The sequence below is a fragment of the Amborella trichopoda genome, chromosome 11 (genome assembly GCF_054954075.1).
Source record: "Amborella trichopoda isolate Santa Cruz 75 chromosome 11, AtrichopodaSantaCruz75HAP2 v2.0, whole genome shotgun sequence".
NCBI lineage: Eukaryota > Viridiplantae > Streptophyta > Magnoliopsida > Amborellales > Amborellaceae > Amborella > Amborella trichopoda.
Window position 1 is genome coordinate 4,677,762 of NC_142346.1, and position 18,103 is coordinate 4,695,864.

General features: G+C 33.4%; 1 protein-coding gene across 2 annotated transcripts; it reads left to right on the top strand.

Annotated features, from left to right (window-relative positions):
• The first annotated feature begins 8,844 nt into the window (after positions 1-8,844).
• LOC18441220 (Transcription elongation factor (TFIIS) family protein) lies at positions 8,845-16,783 on the top strand. 2 transcript variants are annotated; one of them, XM_011627633.3, is made up of 9 exons: positions 8,845-10,212; positions 11,561-11,629; positions 12,269-12,351; positions 12,721-12,788; positions 12,904-12,962; positions 13,050-13,083; positions 13,573-13,694; positions 14,705-14,789; positions 16,385-16,783. In XM_011627633.3, the coding sequence occupies exons 1-9, from the start codon at positions 9,763-9,765 to the stop codon at positions 16,489-16,491; spliced, it is 1,077 nt and encodes a 358-aa protein (XP_011625935.1). In that variant the 5' UTR covers positions 8,845-9,762; the 3' UTR covers positions 16,492-16,783. The 2 variants fall into 2 exon arrangements, with proteins under 2 accessions (XP_011625935.1, XP_020527370.1); XM_020671711.2 differs by having other exon boundaries at positions 12,907-12,962.
• Positions 16,784-18,103: the final 1,320 nt, after the last annotated feature.

Sequence of the window (18,103 nt, forward strand, 5' to 3'; positions counted from 1 at the left end):
GGGAATCCAGGAAAAATCCATTTTATTATCAAATTTTAAAAAGTATATCTTCTATTTTATGTTTTACACTCAAGTCCCTTTATATGCGTCAGGTAAAGCTCAATTATGGGATATGCAGATATCTCACTATCACCAACCTATTAAAATAAAAAAAATAAATTGAAAAAAAAAATTTAAAAAAATGCTTATAAAAATTGTATTAAAATTTCAGTTATTTTATTTTATTATTTTTATAGTATATGATAGTGAGAATTTTGGATAGTGGATACCAAATAATTAATTAAAATATAGCACATGCTCTAAAAAAATGAGAGTTGAATAAAATATAAAATGTAAAGAACTACTTGGAAAAAATAAATGGGATTTTTATTTAAAGAAAAAAGTTTATATAAGGCTGAAACCTGAAAATGTAGAATTAAAGGTGCATCTCGAAAATCCACCATAAAAGGTTATTTGGATGTTGGAAAACCCTCTAATTGATCATCTCGACATCGAGATATATGAATATGAAGAGAAAAAATGATTTCGAGTTCGCAAAATAGTGTATCTTGCAACACTTTATCTGGACCATCTATTTTCAAGATTTTCATGTGCTTATAGATTTACTTGATTTGGACTATTTTTAGAGTTAAAATTTGATAATTAGCGATGAAAATATATTCTAAAGCCATCCTAGGAAGTTTTTATATCAAAATTATATTTATAATAAAATTTAGAAGTGCGCTTTAAATGGATTGTTTAAGGTCGCAACGTTATGCAAACGACACCCTTATTTCAATTCACCAAAACTTAAATATAATTAAACTAGGGTTTGAAAACTCGGCGAGTCGAACCAGCACACCCGTGCTGGTTCCACTGCAATACCAGGAATCGTCCGTGTCTAGAGAGAACCGGGCGATTCCCAACAGTGAATCGCCGAGTCGGGCCGGTTCTCAAGAGTGACTCGCCCAAGAACACGAGCTGCACAGTGTTCTTCGCGATTTTCATGGTTTTTTGTCATTTTATTATCATTTTTCATCTTTTTCAGCTTTATAATCGAATCTTGCAGGCTTTAATTTAAATTTTTCAGTCATTTCAGTCAATAAAATGTAGTAAAAATCATCGATTGTGATCACAAAAATTTGGATATGTGAAGAATGAAGCGTGAGTTTTAGGGTTCTGCCCTTTCTTTGATTTCAAGCAAAAGCGGGCATCATTTTTTGTAAAATCTGAAGGTTATTGATTGTAAGAGTGTTGTTCATAGAACTGCGTTTTTTTTTTTTTTTTTTATGCCATTCTATCAAATTTACTCATTTTTTTTGCAAATAATGTGTTAAATTTATTGAGTTTTGATTCATTCTAGTGTTGTTTATCATCACATGTATTCAATTTGATTTTATTTATTCAATTTGAGCTTGATTTTTTAGAAAAAAAGACTGAAGTCTGTGAAGAAAAAATAGACTGTGGTTTTTTTTTTTTTTCCCCACCATTCTATCAATTTTACTCAATATTTTGTAAATAATGTGTTAAGTTTATAGAGTTTTGATTCCTTATAGTGTTGTTTATCATCACATGTATTCAATTTGATCTGATTTATTCAATTTGAACTTGATTTTGAGAAAGAATGACTGATATCTGTGAAGAACTGTTTTTTTCCCCCTCAATTCAATCGATTTTATTTAATTTTTGATAATAATGTGTTAATATTATTAGGCTTTGATTCTTTATAGTATTGTTTATCAAAACATGTATTCAATTTGATGTACTTTATTCGATTTAAGGCTGATTTTTTAGTTGGAATGACTGATGTTAGGTGGGTCTATGAAGAACTGCATTTTTTTTAAAAAAAAAAATTCATGATCAATTTTTTTGAAAAATCGTGATTTTCCTAAAAATTGTGAAAATCGTGACCAGGTTTTGATTATCATGAAGAATTAAATAATATTTTTAATTTTTATTGTTAAATTTTTAGTGCAAAAAATTGCATGTTGATAGATTATTTATGCAAAAAAATACATGTCATTATATTTTTAATGCAAAATTGTATTTTTTAATTTGTTGTTAATGCAAAAAAATACATTAACAAATACATGCTGTTAAACTGTATTATATTTTTAATGCAATTTTGTATTAAAATATATTTTAAATTTTTAAAATGTTTAATGCAAAAAATACATGTTATTAAACTGTATTATTATAAGGAATTAAAGTGAATGTCATTGTAAAAAAATCATGGCATGTATCATAATTATATTATCTTGTATTTTTTAATTTTAGTATTAAATTTTTAATGTAAAAAATGTATGTTGATATATAAATTGTATATATATTCTTGATAATTGAGTTGTAGCCATGTTTGTTGCTTGCATTGTTTATTATATTATCTTGCATATTTGTAATTGAGATGTACGATTATTTGTGATCATTTCAATTGAGTTGGGATTGTGCCCACCATATCATTGTAAATTTTATTTGTGGCATTGTGAATGACTATATCATTGTAAATGTTTTTTGTGTCAAATATACGTGTAGTGGCATTATTGATGACTATATTATTGTAATTTTTTTCTTGATTCTAAGTGTGACTTATACAGATTTTTTTTTATCGATAATGTTGCATAAATATTTTTTTTTCTCAGTAGGAACTAATTCATGTTTGTCGAAATGAAGATTTGTGACAAGTCCATATGTACTGGCATTGTGAATTACTATATCATTGTAAATATATTTTTTATCGATACTATATCAATATAAATTTTTTGTTCTATATGTAGTGGCTGATAAATGCTATTTTTATCTATAATGTTGCAGAAATAAATTATCTTTTTCAGTAGGAACTAAAATATTTTTGTCAATAGAAGTGTTTTGCATTAACAACAAATATAACTTCATGAACTACCCCTACATATTATCACTACACATGGTGATTATTTTTTATGTTGACTTGTCAGGTTAATTTTTAGCCCTTTACATATTAAAATAGTTGAACCATGGCAAGATCTGTGGAAGATACTGCATGGCAACATGGGGTAGTTTATGATAATTCTATGTTCATCCTTTTATGTGATGTAAATTAAATGGTAAATAGTAGTTCATGCAGGAAAAGAACATATCAATATTTACATATTCATGTAAAGAAATGAAAATTTTTAATGAAATATACTCATTTTTTATTGAATTCTTAAAAAATAATATTTATAATAATTTTTAATAATTTTTTGAAATTTTTTTTAAGACTTAATTCGACCGATTCAATTAATTTTTTATCCACATAGTCGATTCACCGATCCAAATAGATTTTGAGGTGCCCGATCTTAGACACCGATCCGCTTTTTAAACAACTAAATTAAAACAAAACGATATTTGACTGGAAATCCAATTTTGCAATAATTACAAAAGGGGTTATGCCTTTGCATCCCCTACTACTTAAGCAACAACTTCATTCAATGTCTTATACGTTGAATGGTCGCTTTCAAAGGTCAATCCACCCTTCAAGTTTCGAGCAAATCCATAACTCCTACTGAGGCCATTCTAGAAATTATAAGGTTATTCAAGGTTATTTTCTTAACTTTTGCAAATACGGTAAGTTAATAATCAGTCGTTACCGTCCCCATTCGGCACTAGAGGCCAACTATGTAATTTCACAAGTTATCAGTGGCATTTCCCTATTAGCCAGAGGGTATATGGCATCTGAGAAGCGGCGTAGCGGGACCACCCAGTCTTTTCCTTCCAATAGTTTAAGCTTTCAACCTAACGTAAGTTTTTTATTTTTTATTTTTTTTTATATTTTATCAAAAGCATAGGTTTGAAGATGGCGCTTCTTCAAACTTTATGGAAATTTTTAATATGGCCTAAGAATCAATGTTGAAAAGGTGAAATCTTTTTTTTTTTCTCTATATCCATGCATCTCAATATGGAGATTAGATGGGTTTCCAATATCAAAATAGCATTTTTAAGTGATTTTGAAATACACTTTAATTCTATGTGCCAACCTTATGTAAATTTTTTATTTTGTTAATTAATTTGGGAACAGCTGAACAAGTTGGACCGATATAGTAAACCCCATGTCCCTATAATTACTTTTCCCATGAAAAGCACAAGTGACGTTGAGGAGGGAAGTAGTTGATATAACATTGACACCTTAGATTGTAGAATTTATGCCCACCTTAAAACCCCTTCTGAAAAGGCTATTTCGACATTAAAAACCATCTAATAGATCATCTCAACATTATGGAAATAAAAAAATGAAAATTTAAGGGATTGTATATAATAAGATCATTTACATGTGATATAAAGTAGTCACAATTACTTACAACTATCCGATGTGAAATTTGATAGCTTGGATGTGTGACAAAGTTTGATAAATTTTTTTTTGAAGTTTGAATTTGGTCAATGGAATAATTGCAGTCACCAAATTTCACATCCAATGGTCAAGATTCATGTAACCACATTGTACCAAAAGTAAATAGTCTCATTTTATCTTTCCCAAAATATCCAAAAAATGGTACACCTTGCAATACATTATCTGAACAATCCATTTTCAAAATTTTCATGCACTTATATTTCTGCTTGATTTAAACTATTTTTGGAGTTTAACATTTTACAAATAGATTCTCTAAATTTCCTAAATATTTTCGATACTAAAATTGCATGACAAAGTTTGAAAGTCCCTTCATTTGATTATTTAAGATTGCAAACTTATCCAAATCTCACCCTATATGAAAGGCCACCATTTATAAGATATCAATTTTAAACACTTTTAGGAATGGCATGACCATGGGTGGTCATGGTGGCAAGACGTCACACTATACTGTACTATCAAGGTTAGGGGATTTGTTCCTTGCCAAACTACCCAAAAAATAATTATATATATATATATATAATTACAGCAAGGTGTATCTTTAAATCTTGATAAAATGTGCAAGTTCAGCATTGAAAATCTCACCATGGCCTAAAAATCTATTTCATCTCTAATTATGAAATTTAAACCTGCGACAATGTTATAGGTTGAGTAGATCTATAAATATTTAAAATTAGATCTATAAATACTTGAAATTTTGAAATAGATAGTCCAAATATTGTATAACAAGACACTATTTTCAAGAGTTGAAACATGTTTTTGTCTCGTCTTCACACATATTGAGGTTGAGATAATTTATTAGATGGATTTTCAACATCCGAACAAACTTTCGGATGGATTTTTGAGGTGCACCTTACTTCTACAGTACAGGGTTGACACTTTATATAATTTTTTCCCTTTAAGAAAAAAGTAAAAAATTATCTATAGGGTGCAGATTGTATAAAGCTTCAACCTTAAACATTCAAAGTGAGGTGCACCTCCAAGCTTTGCTGAAAAGTGTAATCTCAGTGTCGAAAATCCCTATGATAGCTTGAAAATCTATTTTTACCTTAAATTATAAATTTGAAATATAAAAAAATGACGCAAATGGAGCAAATATATAGCCACTTGAAAATCTTGAAAATGGACAATCCTAAAAATAAATTACAAGATACACTTTTTTCAACTCTTGAAATCTTTTTTGTTTCCATATTCATATATTACGAGGTCGAGATTTTTCAATATTGGAACGACATTTTCCATAGCTTTTTGAGACCTATAAAGCTAGCACCTTGTATAAATGTTTCCTCATCTATATGCCCTAAACCTTAAGATCAAGAGAAAAGCCGCATCCCAAACCATTTGGAAATGTACCATCGGCATGGGTGAGAAGATCCTAATTTTGTTTATCTAAATAATAGTTACGGGTATGAAAAATGAATTTCAAGCTCAGATGTCTACTTTTTCACTTATTATCTTGATTATCTATTTTCAAGCATTTATTGATATATTAGATCCAAATAATTTTTGAAGCTTCATATTTTATAATCAAGGGCAAAAGAAACTTCTAAGTTTCTCATAACAATGGGCGAAAAAACTCTTCTTATATTTTGAGTAAGAACTACATTGCCGACATTGCCGTAAAGGGTTTTGAGGTGCTACTTTGCTTTTACGCTTCATTTTCGCTTCTACATGCAACTTTTACCAAATGCTTGATTTTCATTATGACTACCCAATTTTTAGGCGTATAAGTAATTTCCACAGAGTTTTGGTATTCCAATAATAATAAGGTGACGCCCTAAACAATCAAATTAGGGCGCACCTCACAAAATTATTGCAAGAGGTTGTTTCGATGCTGAAAAACCCTGATTTCGATCATCTCGACCCCAAGTTATATAGACAGGAGAAAAAAATAGACTTCAAGTTCTAGAAATAGTACATTTTATAATATATTATCTAGACCGTCAATTTTTTGAGATTTTCAAGTGTTCATAAAACGGCTCAATCCACACTATTTTTGAATATTTAAATTTAATGATTAGAGATAAAGATAAATTTTCAGGCCATCACAATAATTTTTTATACTAAAACAACAACTTTAGATACTATTTAAAGGTGTGCCTTACTTTTATTGGTCAGGGCTTCAGCCTTATACAAATGGATGAGGTTTCTATAAGTCCTAAGCTTTACGAAAACAAAATAATACGAGGTTTCTATAAGTCCTAGGCTTTACGAAAACAAAATAAAAGCCTTACTTCAAATCCTCGTTAAAAGTACTACGACGTAAATCTCTATGGGCAGCAAATTGCCTTGCTAAATCTGGCATCTCCTCTCCTGCCATGCTTATTTCTGATACTTTAAATCCTACTGTGCAATTCGATGCTGTTTCAGCTCTCAATTAATAAAAGTTTTTAACATTGTTAAAAAAAATAAAAAATACCGACAATAAAATTTGAAACTCAAGAAATGAATATGTGAACAATTATTCTTAAAATAAAATGGACTTGTTAAAATATAAATTATTTTTAGAACTTAAAATCTTAATTTTTTATTACAACCATAACATATAAGTGGAGAAGGTGGATGTAAAGGTTTTTCAATGCATGATTTGCAATTTTCAATGAGTTATAAAATAAAGATTTTGGTGGCTACAGTTATTTAATTGAACAAGCTCGAAGTTCAATTTTTTTTTTTTTTTCCGAACTTTATTACACACCCATCGGATGACAGAATGTAATTGTGACATCCAGCGTTTTAAAAAACGCCGAGTCGAACCGGACTCGCCCGGTTCGACTCGGAAATAGTGAAAAAGGAACCGGATCGCCCAAAAATCGGAAATCGTCCGGTTCTAGAGAGAACCGGACGATTCTGTACAGTGAATCGCCGATTCACTGTACGGAATCGGCGAGTCCGAACAGTGAATCGGCGATTCCGTACGGAATTTTTTTTTTTTTTTTTTTTTTTTTTGGTAATCCATGATAGATTTTTTTTGTAATCCATGATCGAATTTTTTGGTTTTTTGTAACCCATAATAGAATTTTTTGTAATCCATGATCGAAATGTTTGTTTTCTTTTCTTGTAATCCATGATCGATTTTTTTTTTTTTTTTTGTAACCCATGATAGAATTTTTTGTAATCCATGATCGAATGTTTTGTAATATATGATAGAAATGTTTGTTTTTTTTTTGTAATCCATGATTGAAATGTTTGTTTGTTTTTTTTAATCCATGATTGAATTTTTTGTTTTTTGCTTTTTTTGTAACCCATGATAGAGTTTTTTGTAATCCATGATTGAATTTTTTGTAATCCATGATCGAACTATTTTTTTCTTTTTTTGTAATCCACGATTGAATTTTTTGTTTTTTTTGTTTGTTTTTTTTTGTAATCCATGATCGAATTTTATGTAATCCATGATCGAATTTTATGTAATCCATGATCGAATTTTATGTAATCCATGATTGAATTTTTTGAAAATTTGTGATTTTTTTTGTTTAATCCATGATCGAATTTTTTTTTGTAATCCATGATAGAATTTTTTGAAAATTTGTGATTTTTTTTTTAATCCATGATAGATTTTTTTGAAAATTTGTTTTTTTTTTTTTTTTAATCCATATTATTCAAAGAGAAAACGAGAGAGATGATGATTCTGAGGCCACCCTATCCCAGCCATATTATTCACATATCGAGTCCCAACAGCAACAGTGTAGGGATGAGCACGAAATACTGTAAATTAAATGCTGAATGGCGGTTCATGCAGGGAAAGAACATATCAATATTCGCATATTCATTCAAAAACATGAAAATTCTTAATGGAGTACCCTCATTTTTTATTGAATTCCTAAAAACCAATATTTATAATGAATTTTAATAATTTTTTCGGATTTTTTTGAAGCTTTATTCTGACCAATTCACCCGATTCCGATCCGGATCGCCGATTCTCCTATCCGGATCGATTTTTGAAAAGCCCGATCCGGGTCACCGATCCGGTTTTTAAACCATCGGTGACATCCTATTCCATAGGCTCAATCAAACCATTTTCCCAATACAAAATACACCCTAAGAAAAGTAGTTTTTCCACCCATGATTTGGGTGAAGTTAGTAGATATCCAGGTTCGAATAAAACATCTTAATTTTTACTGGCAATGAGCAGGACATGTAAAATCCGCGCTTCCTTTGCCTAACCTTTTGTCTCCACTCCTTTTTCTTCGATCCATCCATCCTCCTGTGCGCAAAGCACTACTGCTTGAGGTCTCATGGTGAAGAGAGAGAGACTGCGTGTTTTAGAGAGAGAACAAGAAATAAAAGAGAAAGAAAAAAAAAATTCAGTCACCATAGGTCAGCCAAAAGCAAACCGAACCCACCTCTCTCTCTATAACTGATCCCACCTCTCTCTTTCTCTCTCTGACTCGTCCACATCTCTATCAACCTTCTCTCTCTCAAGAGCTACAGCTGGTTTCCTATGTTTCTCATTCTGAAGTCTGAACCCTAACCCCAAGGGTTGTAAGCTAGGGACCGCCATTAAAAGCTGGGCCTGCTGGCCCTAGAAAAAGTGGATCTTAGGCTTTTTACCTAAGCTGAATTCGAAAGGTCCTGTAGTTTCATTGAGCTTCATTCCTTATGTCAATGGCGATTAGACAAGGATCTCTCGGTTTCAAGCTAGGGTTTCAGGCCTAGCCGCTGTAAAGTTACTTTCTTAGCTTTTCCAGGATAGCGTTCTTCGTCTTCTATGTTTCTCTCTCTTCCCTTGAAGAAAGTTTAATCTTTCTCTTTCTTTCTTCTAGAGGAAAAGGAACTTTCATTTCAAGGAAGCTCTAATCAAGAATAACAAAGCAATTTGTTGCAGTTATCTCGCATTTCTGCATAAATCGCCATTATTGCCGTTGTCTTAGGGCTATTTCTCACCCAATTTGAGGGCTTGTAACCTTTCTTTCTGCGACACAGAGCATATTTTGGGATATGGCGGTGAAAACAGTGAGGAATTTTCCTTTTTGCTCTCTGATCAGAAGAGGAACAAAGGAATCGCATGAATTCTTCCCCTTTTAGCAGATATTATGAAATTTGATGCTTTTTGACGCTATTAGATTATCTGCATTTCACAGGTATTAGAAGAATCCCTCTCTCTGTAATCTCTGTTTAGGGCTAAATACGGAGAGATTCACAATTTGACGTGTGAAATAATGGCGATATTCCCTATTCACAGGCTCTGATCAAGAGGAATCAGATTAATTCTTCTCCTCCTATCTTTAACCTCCTTTTATCCCCATTTGATTCCATCTTTTTGTCTCCTTCTGTTCAATACGTGAATGATTTGCAGTGAAAAGCTCCTGTTGATTTCCGCATTTTCAGTTAAGCCGTCTTAGTTCTAGATTTTGGCCAGAGTAGCTTACCGGAAAGCTCAATCCCTATTTTCCGGCAACTTTTTGCCGGAAAACAGTGAGAAGAACATGGATTTGGACGAGTTTCGATCACTTCTAAAAAACTCAGGTTTAGACGTGTGGACTGCGATTGAATCTGCCATTTCTCTTGCTCAAATGGATTACAGAGATGAATTCAAAGTAAGAAGAGATGGAATAGCAGAGAAGCTTTACACAAGTAACAGCGTGGTCGGGTGCCATAATTGTGATCTCGATCTTGCAAGGCTAAGCACTACAAAAGAGAAGTGTAGGGAAGAGAGAGAGAGTAGCCATGACAAAGGGGCTTCTCCTTCTACTCCACAGTCTCTGGTGCATAGCCATAGAGATGAGGAGCAAAATGGAAGAGAAGAGGAGCACAGAGAACCTGTAATGAAAAGGGAAGAGGAGGGTAATAGAAGAGATGAGGAGCACGGAAGCCATGGCGGACTGATTCAAGATAAGCTTTTGGCGATTAAGGAGGATCTAGAGGATCCTGATCAGGTTAGAACCTGCAACTTTCCCTTTGGTTATCGATTTTTTCCTGATTATTTTCCATTTTTCTTTATTATTTTCCTTTTCCCCTGATTATATTCCATTTTTCCTGAGTATATTCCTACTTTACCTGATATTTTCCACTTTCATGATTATTTTGCTCATTTTGTTCTTCCATTTATTCATGGAGAAGACATCAGTGTAACACCCGCATACTATCCTAAGTTTGCTCTCTTTTTTTTTAATAGTAAAATTTGCTTTCTCTATCATTCTCGAATTTCTTGCAGTTTCCCTATTTTCTCTCTCTAAAATGGGGATATTTGCGATGTAACTTTTCCTGAATCAATGTTAGCTTTCTCACACTTTCGTGAATGAATGTTAGCTTTCTCTCTCTCAATTCGATAAATTTGCAGGACTTTGAACGCAAATGACTTACCCATTTGGGTTAGGAGTCGAGTATAGTAGCTTTTAGGTTAGGGACGTATAGTAGCTTTTAGGTTGGGGACCATTTGGGACGTGGTCTCTGTAGATGTTATAGTAGGTTAATAGTCAGGAGTCCAGTCTGCAGTTTCTGAATTTAGAGAGAGAAATACTCATTTTTTTAGAGAGAGAAATACTCATTTTGTGAAAGAGAGGGATTATCGGTGACAAGGGCATTCTATTATTCTTATTCTATTGTCCGAATTTAGAATGAGAAAAGAGGAGCTCATGAGGGTAGGAAGTAGGAGAAGAGACATAGAATTGTGAATTTGTGCGCGCATTTATATGCAATTTTAACATAATCACTTGAACTTTCCGTAAACGAACCAATCGTATGAAGGTGATTGCAGTTGGGCCAATCTTTTGGTTTATTGACCAAAAGACCGGTAAAAGGAATGAACGTATTTAACTTAACTGAGAACTACCCTGTATTTTCAAACGTGACCATTCTACCCCCCCACGTTATGTGCCGTATTTCGAATTTCAGCCATGAACAATAGGAGTGTTGTAGAGATCTAACATGGAAATAAGATGAAACTTTTATTTATTTATTAATCCCAAGCTTACCAAAGACCTGTAAGTGACGAATTTGAATGTCAGAATTAGAGGTTTTATTAGGGGCATCATAGAGAAAAAAAAAAAAACACAGAAGCTTGGGTGAGTTTTGAAAGCTTTGGGTTGTTAATGTTGAGGTCGTTTTCTTCATTTCCTGATTTTCCCGAACTCTCTTTCCAGCCTCTCTCTCTCTCTACATTTTTGCTTTTGTCGAGTGTTGCATTCCTTGATTTTAGAGTGATTGCTTTTGTTGACTTGTTGCATTCCTTGATTTTAGAGTGAAGATTTGCTTTTGTTAACTTGTTGCATTCCTTGATTTTAGAGTGAGGATTCCGTCATTGATCTGTTGCAAAGCCTGACAGATATGGACGTAACCGTCAAAGCTCTCAAGGTACCTCCAAACCAATCCTTTCCTTTATTAAAAAACAAGCAGAATCCGCTTAGCCTTTCTAACTGTTTAATTCCTTCTTCTTATACTGGAATCAGTGTTCGTAAAATCTAACCAGAATGGTTAACCAGACGTGGGGCCAGAAGTGATTTAACTTGTCTAACTGGTAAACTGGCTGCTTCAACCGTTCTAACTGTAGTCCCGGGCGGCCAAAAAATTGTTGAAAAAAATAAAAAGATGCAAAACAAATCTACTAAAATATGAAAAACATATAAATAATGATTAAAACAAAACACATTTAAATGAAGATAAAAATTAATGAAAATATGGATTTTAAAATTGAGTATTAATGACAAAAACAATTTTTAATGTTTACCATAATGTAAAAAATATTAAAAAATGTATTACAAATCAAATTTCTTATTTTTGGGATTTTATAGATATTTTTTTGAAATTTTATTTTTAAAATACCGGCCGATCACCAAAACCACCTGAAACCGAAACCGGTAAAGGGCTGGTTCCGATCTAACTGGGTGGTTTCCAGTTAGATCGGGCAGTTTTTCAAACAATGACTGGAATGTAAGCTCTCTTTTATTTATATATTTATTAGAATTGAGAAATACTTTTTTTTTGTTTTTGCAGGAAACTGACATTGGCAGACACGTCAATGGCCTGCGGAAGCATCCCTCTACGGAGGTTCGACGACTCGTAAAGCACCTTATCAGGTAAATCAGAAACAAGGAATTGACCAATTGAAATTGGGTCTTTCTCTCCATCCAAAATTTGAAGGAAAGAAAAAATGAAGGAAATGGAATTGAATCCCTCTCTCAATATCTGTCTCTGCAAATGAATACTTCCTATACTTAATGTCGAAGGAAGAAAAGGGAGAATTTAAAATTTGGTCTCTCTCTAACCTAGAGGTTAAGAGTAAGATGCATTGAATTATTTAGTGGAAGATGAAGAAACTGAAATTGGGTCTCTGTCTGCAACCCATAAGTTAAGAGTAATGCGGATTTGGAATATTCCAGGAAAAAAAAAGAAACTGAAATTAGGTCTCTCTTTCTTTCACTCATCTCATCTGAATTGGGTTTCAGGAAGTGGAAAGAGCTTGTGGATGAATGGGTGAGCACAGCGGGTGAAGGAGCTGCTGCTGCAATAGTTGGTACCTCTCTTACATTTAAGCAAAAGTTGCAAAACCTTATAGCACCATACTGATGCTTCTTTTTTTTATGTTTCTCACATTTTTGAAAGCTTACACTCTCTGTCTACAATGGCAGCAGAGGGCGAGTCCCCTCAACAAAACCATCAGGCCAGAGCCAGCCAGAATGGAAACCAGGTGATAATTGGTGGATTTTCTCAGAAGCTTTCATAGTTTTATGGAAGTATTTGTTGACTCATTTTGGACTTTTGAATCTGGCCATAGGTCAGGGAATCAAAGCACTCTCCCAACGGTTACAGTGAGTACCTCAATCTCAACCATAATATTAGGAAAAACACCGTCCTATGATCCACATGACTATAGATATTGTGTGTTGATAAGCATCTCATTGTTCAATCAATAGATGCACGATGCTGGAGAATGGGACCTTCCACAGCATTTCATGGCTGAATTGGTAGGTCTCTTTCTTTCTGCGGCCTCACCATTGATTGGAACATGCTAGACAATCATTTCATGGCCATGGAATTTCGATGGTCATATGGATCATAGTACATACTTTAGTGAAAATGATTAAGTGTTCCTGGTTTCATTGGAGCTTAGATGAAAGCAAAAATTATGAGTCCTAATGAGCTTAGCTCATCTAAACTTCAATAATCATGACTCATTGGATCATTTCCCTGCCTTCCGGTGACTTGTTTTCTCCTAATGTGGTGCTTTACTGTTTCTATCCAAAACACAATGTGGTGCTTGATTTTGATCCCGAAGTAATCAGTTAATATACAAGCAGGTAGTGGTTCTGGGATGGGTCCCAACTACTCCGAAATTGGTTCCAAAGGGAAAGGAATTACTCCACAACGAGAAGCTCAGACTAAGCCTAACCCAATAGCTCCTATTTCCATTCCAGCTCAGGTATGTTATTTCTTATTCTTTCTTTGAATTTTGATCAGTCGTGTAAAATGTCTCTGAAGTTTTACTTTAATTTCATTAAGGACAATCCAAATTTAGCTTGCTCTTAAATTTGTTTTGTTTGTATTTAGGGAAAGTATACATGCTATGTGTATGGCCAGTAGTTTATCCACCATTATCAAGATGGTTGGTGGTGATCAATTGTAATTCGGAGATATAGACATTCAGAGAGAACTACGGTTCATCTTCACTATGTATTTGGGACTGTGTTGTTCATCAGTGTCATTAGAATCCAACTGGCCACTGAGCCGGTCAAGGCTTTGATCTAGTCAAAACCAGTCCAAAAACTTGTTTGATAGCCAAACAAACTATTTGGACTGGATTTTTAAAAACTTAAGAAATCATAGGAATAATAGCTAATAAATATAAGATATATTACAAAGAAGTTGTCTAACTTTGTTTAGACATTCCAACTGGTGAAAAACAATTGATTGGATTAGTCAAAATCCGTCAAACGTTAGTTTTTACTGATTTATATCAAGCTCGTAGTTCACACTATACCAGACTGGCCAAGAAACCAATCAACAGTGCATAACTGTTGTATTTTATGTGCAGTCCTTAAAATTTCCTTTAGACTTTGGATAAGAGTTGGGTGGGGATTGGTGGCAGGCTGATCTTTATGCACAACTATTTTATCCATCTGGATTTGGAGTTATTGAAGTTTGTCCATATTATAATCAAATTTATAATATTCCTTAAAAATTTTTCAAAAAGAAAATTTGAGGGTTTAGTCAAAATTCATGAAAACATTTATGTTATTTTGATTGATCTTTCACCTAATGTTCTTGGGAGTTACACTGCAGAATCCTTTCCATGTGCTTGAAATTTTGACCAACATTCATTAAAAGGCCACCAATTTTCATTTTTTTTATCCTGATTTTACTTGTTTTGTTGGTTTGTACTTGTTGTTATTTCTGCAGTAAATTTTATATGATTTTTATTTTGTTTCTCAGAAACAAAAAGAAAATGCCATCGATCTCCAAAGGCTTGCCTCGGCTAGAAAGCGTCTCCATGAAAACTACCAGGAGGCCGAAAATGGTTTGTCTCTTTTCCTAATGCACCTTTCTTGTATTGCTCTCTGTGCACAGCACGCCATTATTCATAGGAGAATGGTTCATCTTTTGTTGATGCCCATTATGCCCCTTGCTTTTTGGGCGTCATTTTGGGTACCCCTCCGTGTTCCCATGGGTATAATGCCTCATTTTCCTAGCAAGTGGGTGGTATTTATTGTTTTACATAAAAGAGGCAGTTGTTAGGGTAGATTGAATATTTTTATTGTAATATTATTGGATAGTTAGGATATTTAATTTTTATTGTTTTCCTAGCACTGGTTTCTTATTAAACATTCCTACCAATGTTCATAAAAACCGGCCGCCGACTAGACTGGTCGGGTTAATCCCTGTTTTGGTGGTCAAGCTCAGGATCTTAATAAAATTTAAAAAAATTCCTAAAAAATAAAAAATTTATCTATAATGTAAATTTTAATGTTTTCTATCATTTTAGCAAAGATTGAAAAATGTTTTTGACATGAAAATTTAATTTTTAATTTTTTTAGATTTTTTCTAAAATACCCTTAGTCACAAATTGATTTTTCAAAACTGATTTTTTCACTATTTTTTAACCTCATTTAGATTTTTTTTATTTAGTTTTACTTTAAACATATTTTTGATGTTTTTGGGGGCTTTTGTATTTTGCATTTTATTTTTAACTCTTTTGGTACTACATTGGTTTTCACGGCTAATAAATGCATATTTAAGGCTTAATATAAGATTTAAAAATATGGTAATACATTAGAATATCCTGAACATTCTTTTTAGGAAAACGAGCAAGGAAATAAAAAGTTCAACTTTAGGTAGTCGCAAAATGTAATTTTTACCTACCACCTACACTTTCAAGTAGAGTTTTTGCTAGTTGAGATTCGCCCTCCCTTCATTTACCCCATTTATACTTCGAATCAATTGTTGAGAAAAATAATCTAAATGTGGCCCTGGCTTGGTAGCGGTCCGATTTTGATTTCGCCAGTCTGACTCGAATGACTCGAATGATTTAGGAAGGGTGATGATCTTAAACTTTCTCTTATCCCATCCCATACCCGGGTAAAAAGTATCCGGGCATGGTTGTGTTAGGTAGACGGCCGAAGTAAAATTGTCTAAACCCATCATCATAAATCCAGTCTGACTAGAATGATTCTCATGTTGGATCAAGTCACTTTTTTAGCTGCTAGTTCCATTATGTCTTACCGTCTTACTGGGTTCCGAGTTGGATTGGAGATTTTTTAATAACTTCTTCAAACATAAGCAAAAACATCAAAATATGTTGGTAGGACTTCAACATTTTTTTTAAAAGTTAGGAATTTCAGAAAAGAGAATGCTATATTTGGTATTGAGAACAAATTGCTAAAACCGGTGGCTCACTAGTAAATGGTTTTCTAGAGTGGTTGGCTTCAACAAATATAGAAAATCTTTCTTTTTTTTTTTTTTGGTGTAAGTCTGTTGGAGGAGAAGGCCAATATAGAAAATCCTTGTTTTACTTTTAGTGCATCAGGCAGGTTTGAATATTTTATATTATGTCATTTCCTTCGTTATTATCAAACAACTCACTTAACGCTTGTAATCTTTGTTGTTAAATGATAGCTAAGAGGCAACGGACGATTCAAGTCATGGATATTCACGATATCCCCAAGCCCAAGAACACGTTCATCTCTCGAAACAAAGGCGGCTTTCACAAGCAGCACTGGTGATGCTGCCTTTTGCAAAAGCGGTTTTGGGAGGCCTCTCACTATTCTTTGGCTCATGGAAAATTCCAACCTATTTTCCAATTAACAGTGAAACCCTGGGAAAATAAGGTTTTTGCTTATTATTATTCATTTTGTATGAGTAATCTGTATGCACAAATGGGATTTGAAGTTGGTTGAAAACCAGGAATTGGGGGGGTGGGGGGTTGGCGAGCAAAAGTGTTTTCATTGTAAAGAAAGGCGTTTTGGACTGATACATTATATTATATACTATGCTTCTGTGGCGGTTTGAAGGTGACGTTGCATTGGAGCAAGATTGGCATGATTAAAATATAATTAGTGGAATGCATTGGCTTAGTGTTTTAAATCCTGGGTTGTCCTTGTGGACGACCTTTCCATTGTATCTGTCTGGCAAAAATGTGCTGGGCTTGTATGAAATTGTTAAAAAATATTTTAGAGAAATAGAATCAGGGACTCCAAGGGGACTTGGTTTGTCCACTCAAGATTGGCGAATCCTGAAAAGGCCAACGGATGCATTATCAGGTTGTTGACATGGAGGGGTGGGATTAAAGGATATTTTTCTGATGGACATTTTTTAGTTTTAGTCAATGGGAGGCCCTGAAGGTTTTTTTAGAGCTACGAAAGAAAGTTAAGACAGTGGAATACATTATCCCAATTTTTCTTTGCCATGGTAGCAGGGGCCTTTTGTATCACATTATGCTAAATGATGTAGTAGAGGAGGGCACCTGTGCAAGTTTTCAATTATCGATTGAGGTATGCCTATTATTGACACTAGGTTGTCTAGATTAGTGACGTAGCATGTTCGTCTTATGCATGTTTAATAAGGCTAATTTTCTGAAGAGGACATGAGGAGACAAGGAAATATCATCTTGTGAGTTGGGATAAGTTTGTGAGCCCAGCCAAGATGGTGGTTTGTACATTAGAAAGTTGAAAATCATGAAGAAAGCATTGATGACCAAATGGTGGTGAAGTACCCAAGGTGAAAATCAGTTGTAGAGGTGAATATTGGTTGTCAAATAAGGTTTTAGCCGAAATATCCACCTTATTGGAGATGGTTATGGCCGAACTTGTCACCTATTTAGAAAAAGTATTCTTCAAGGCAAGCCTTTCCTAGAGAGAAATGCTGGGACTTTAAATTGAAACATGGTTTGACGTTATGTTTTGGCATAACGAGTAGTTGAGAAGTTGTACTTTGAAGCTTCAATGCCCAAGTTATAACTGAAATTGGAATAGCAACATACAAAAGTTGTGGTTGTGGATGTGGTAAGCGGCAATGATATAAAATTACTTGGGATATTCTATGCAATGATATCAGTCGCTGATGGTATGATGCCCCAGTTTCCCAACTATTGCTAGATTTAAGTAGGTTTATTACGACCCTCAAAGCGAAGATGTGATTGCATGGGAGGCGAAGCCAAATAATTTAAAAAATGGATTTGTGATTTGGATCGGTGAATCGGCGATTCGGATCGAAAATCGATCGAATAGGTCGGATTAAGCTTTAAAACAAATCTAAAAAAATTATTAAAATTTATCATGAATGTTGTTTTTTAATAATCCAATAAGAAATGGGAGTACTACATTATTATTTCATTTT

Coding starts and splice junctions, on each gene's coding strand:
- LOC18441220 (XM_011627633.3), top strand. CDS start 9,763: ATGGATTTGGACGAGTTTCGATCACTTCTAAAAAACTCAGGTTTAGAC. Junction 13,084..13,572: donor GCACTCTCCCAACGGTTACA/GTGAGTACCTCA, acceptor ATATACAAGCAG/GTAGTGGTTCTGGGATGGGT. Junction 13,695..14,704: donor CTATTTCCATTCCAGCTCAG/GTATGTTATTTC, acceptor TTTGTTTCTCAG/AAACAAAAAGAAAATGCCAT.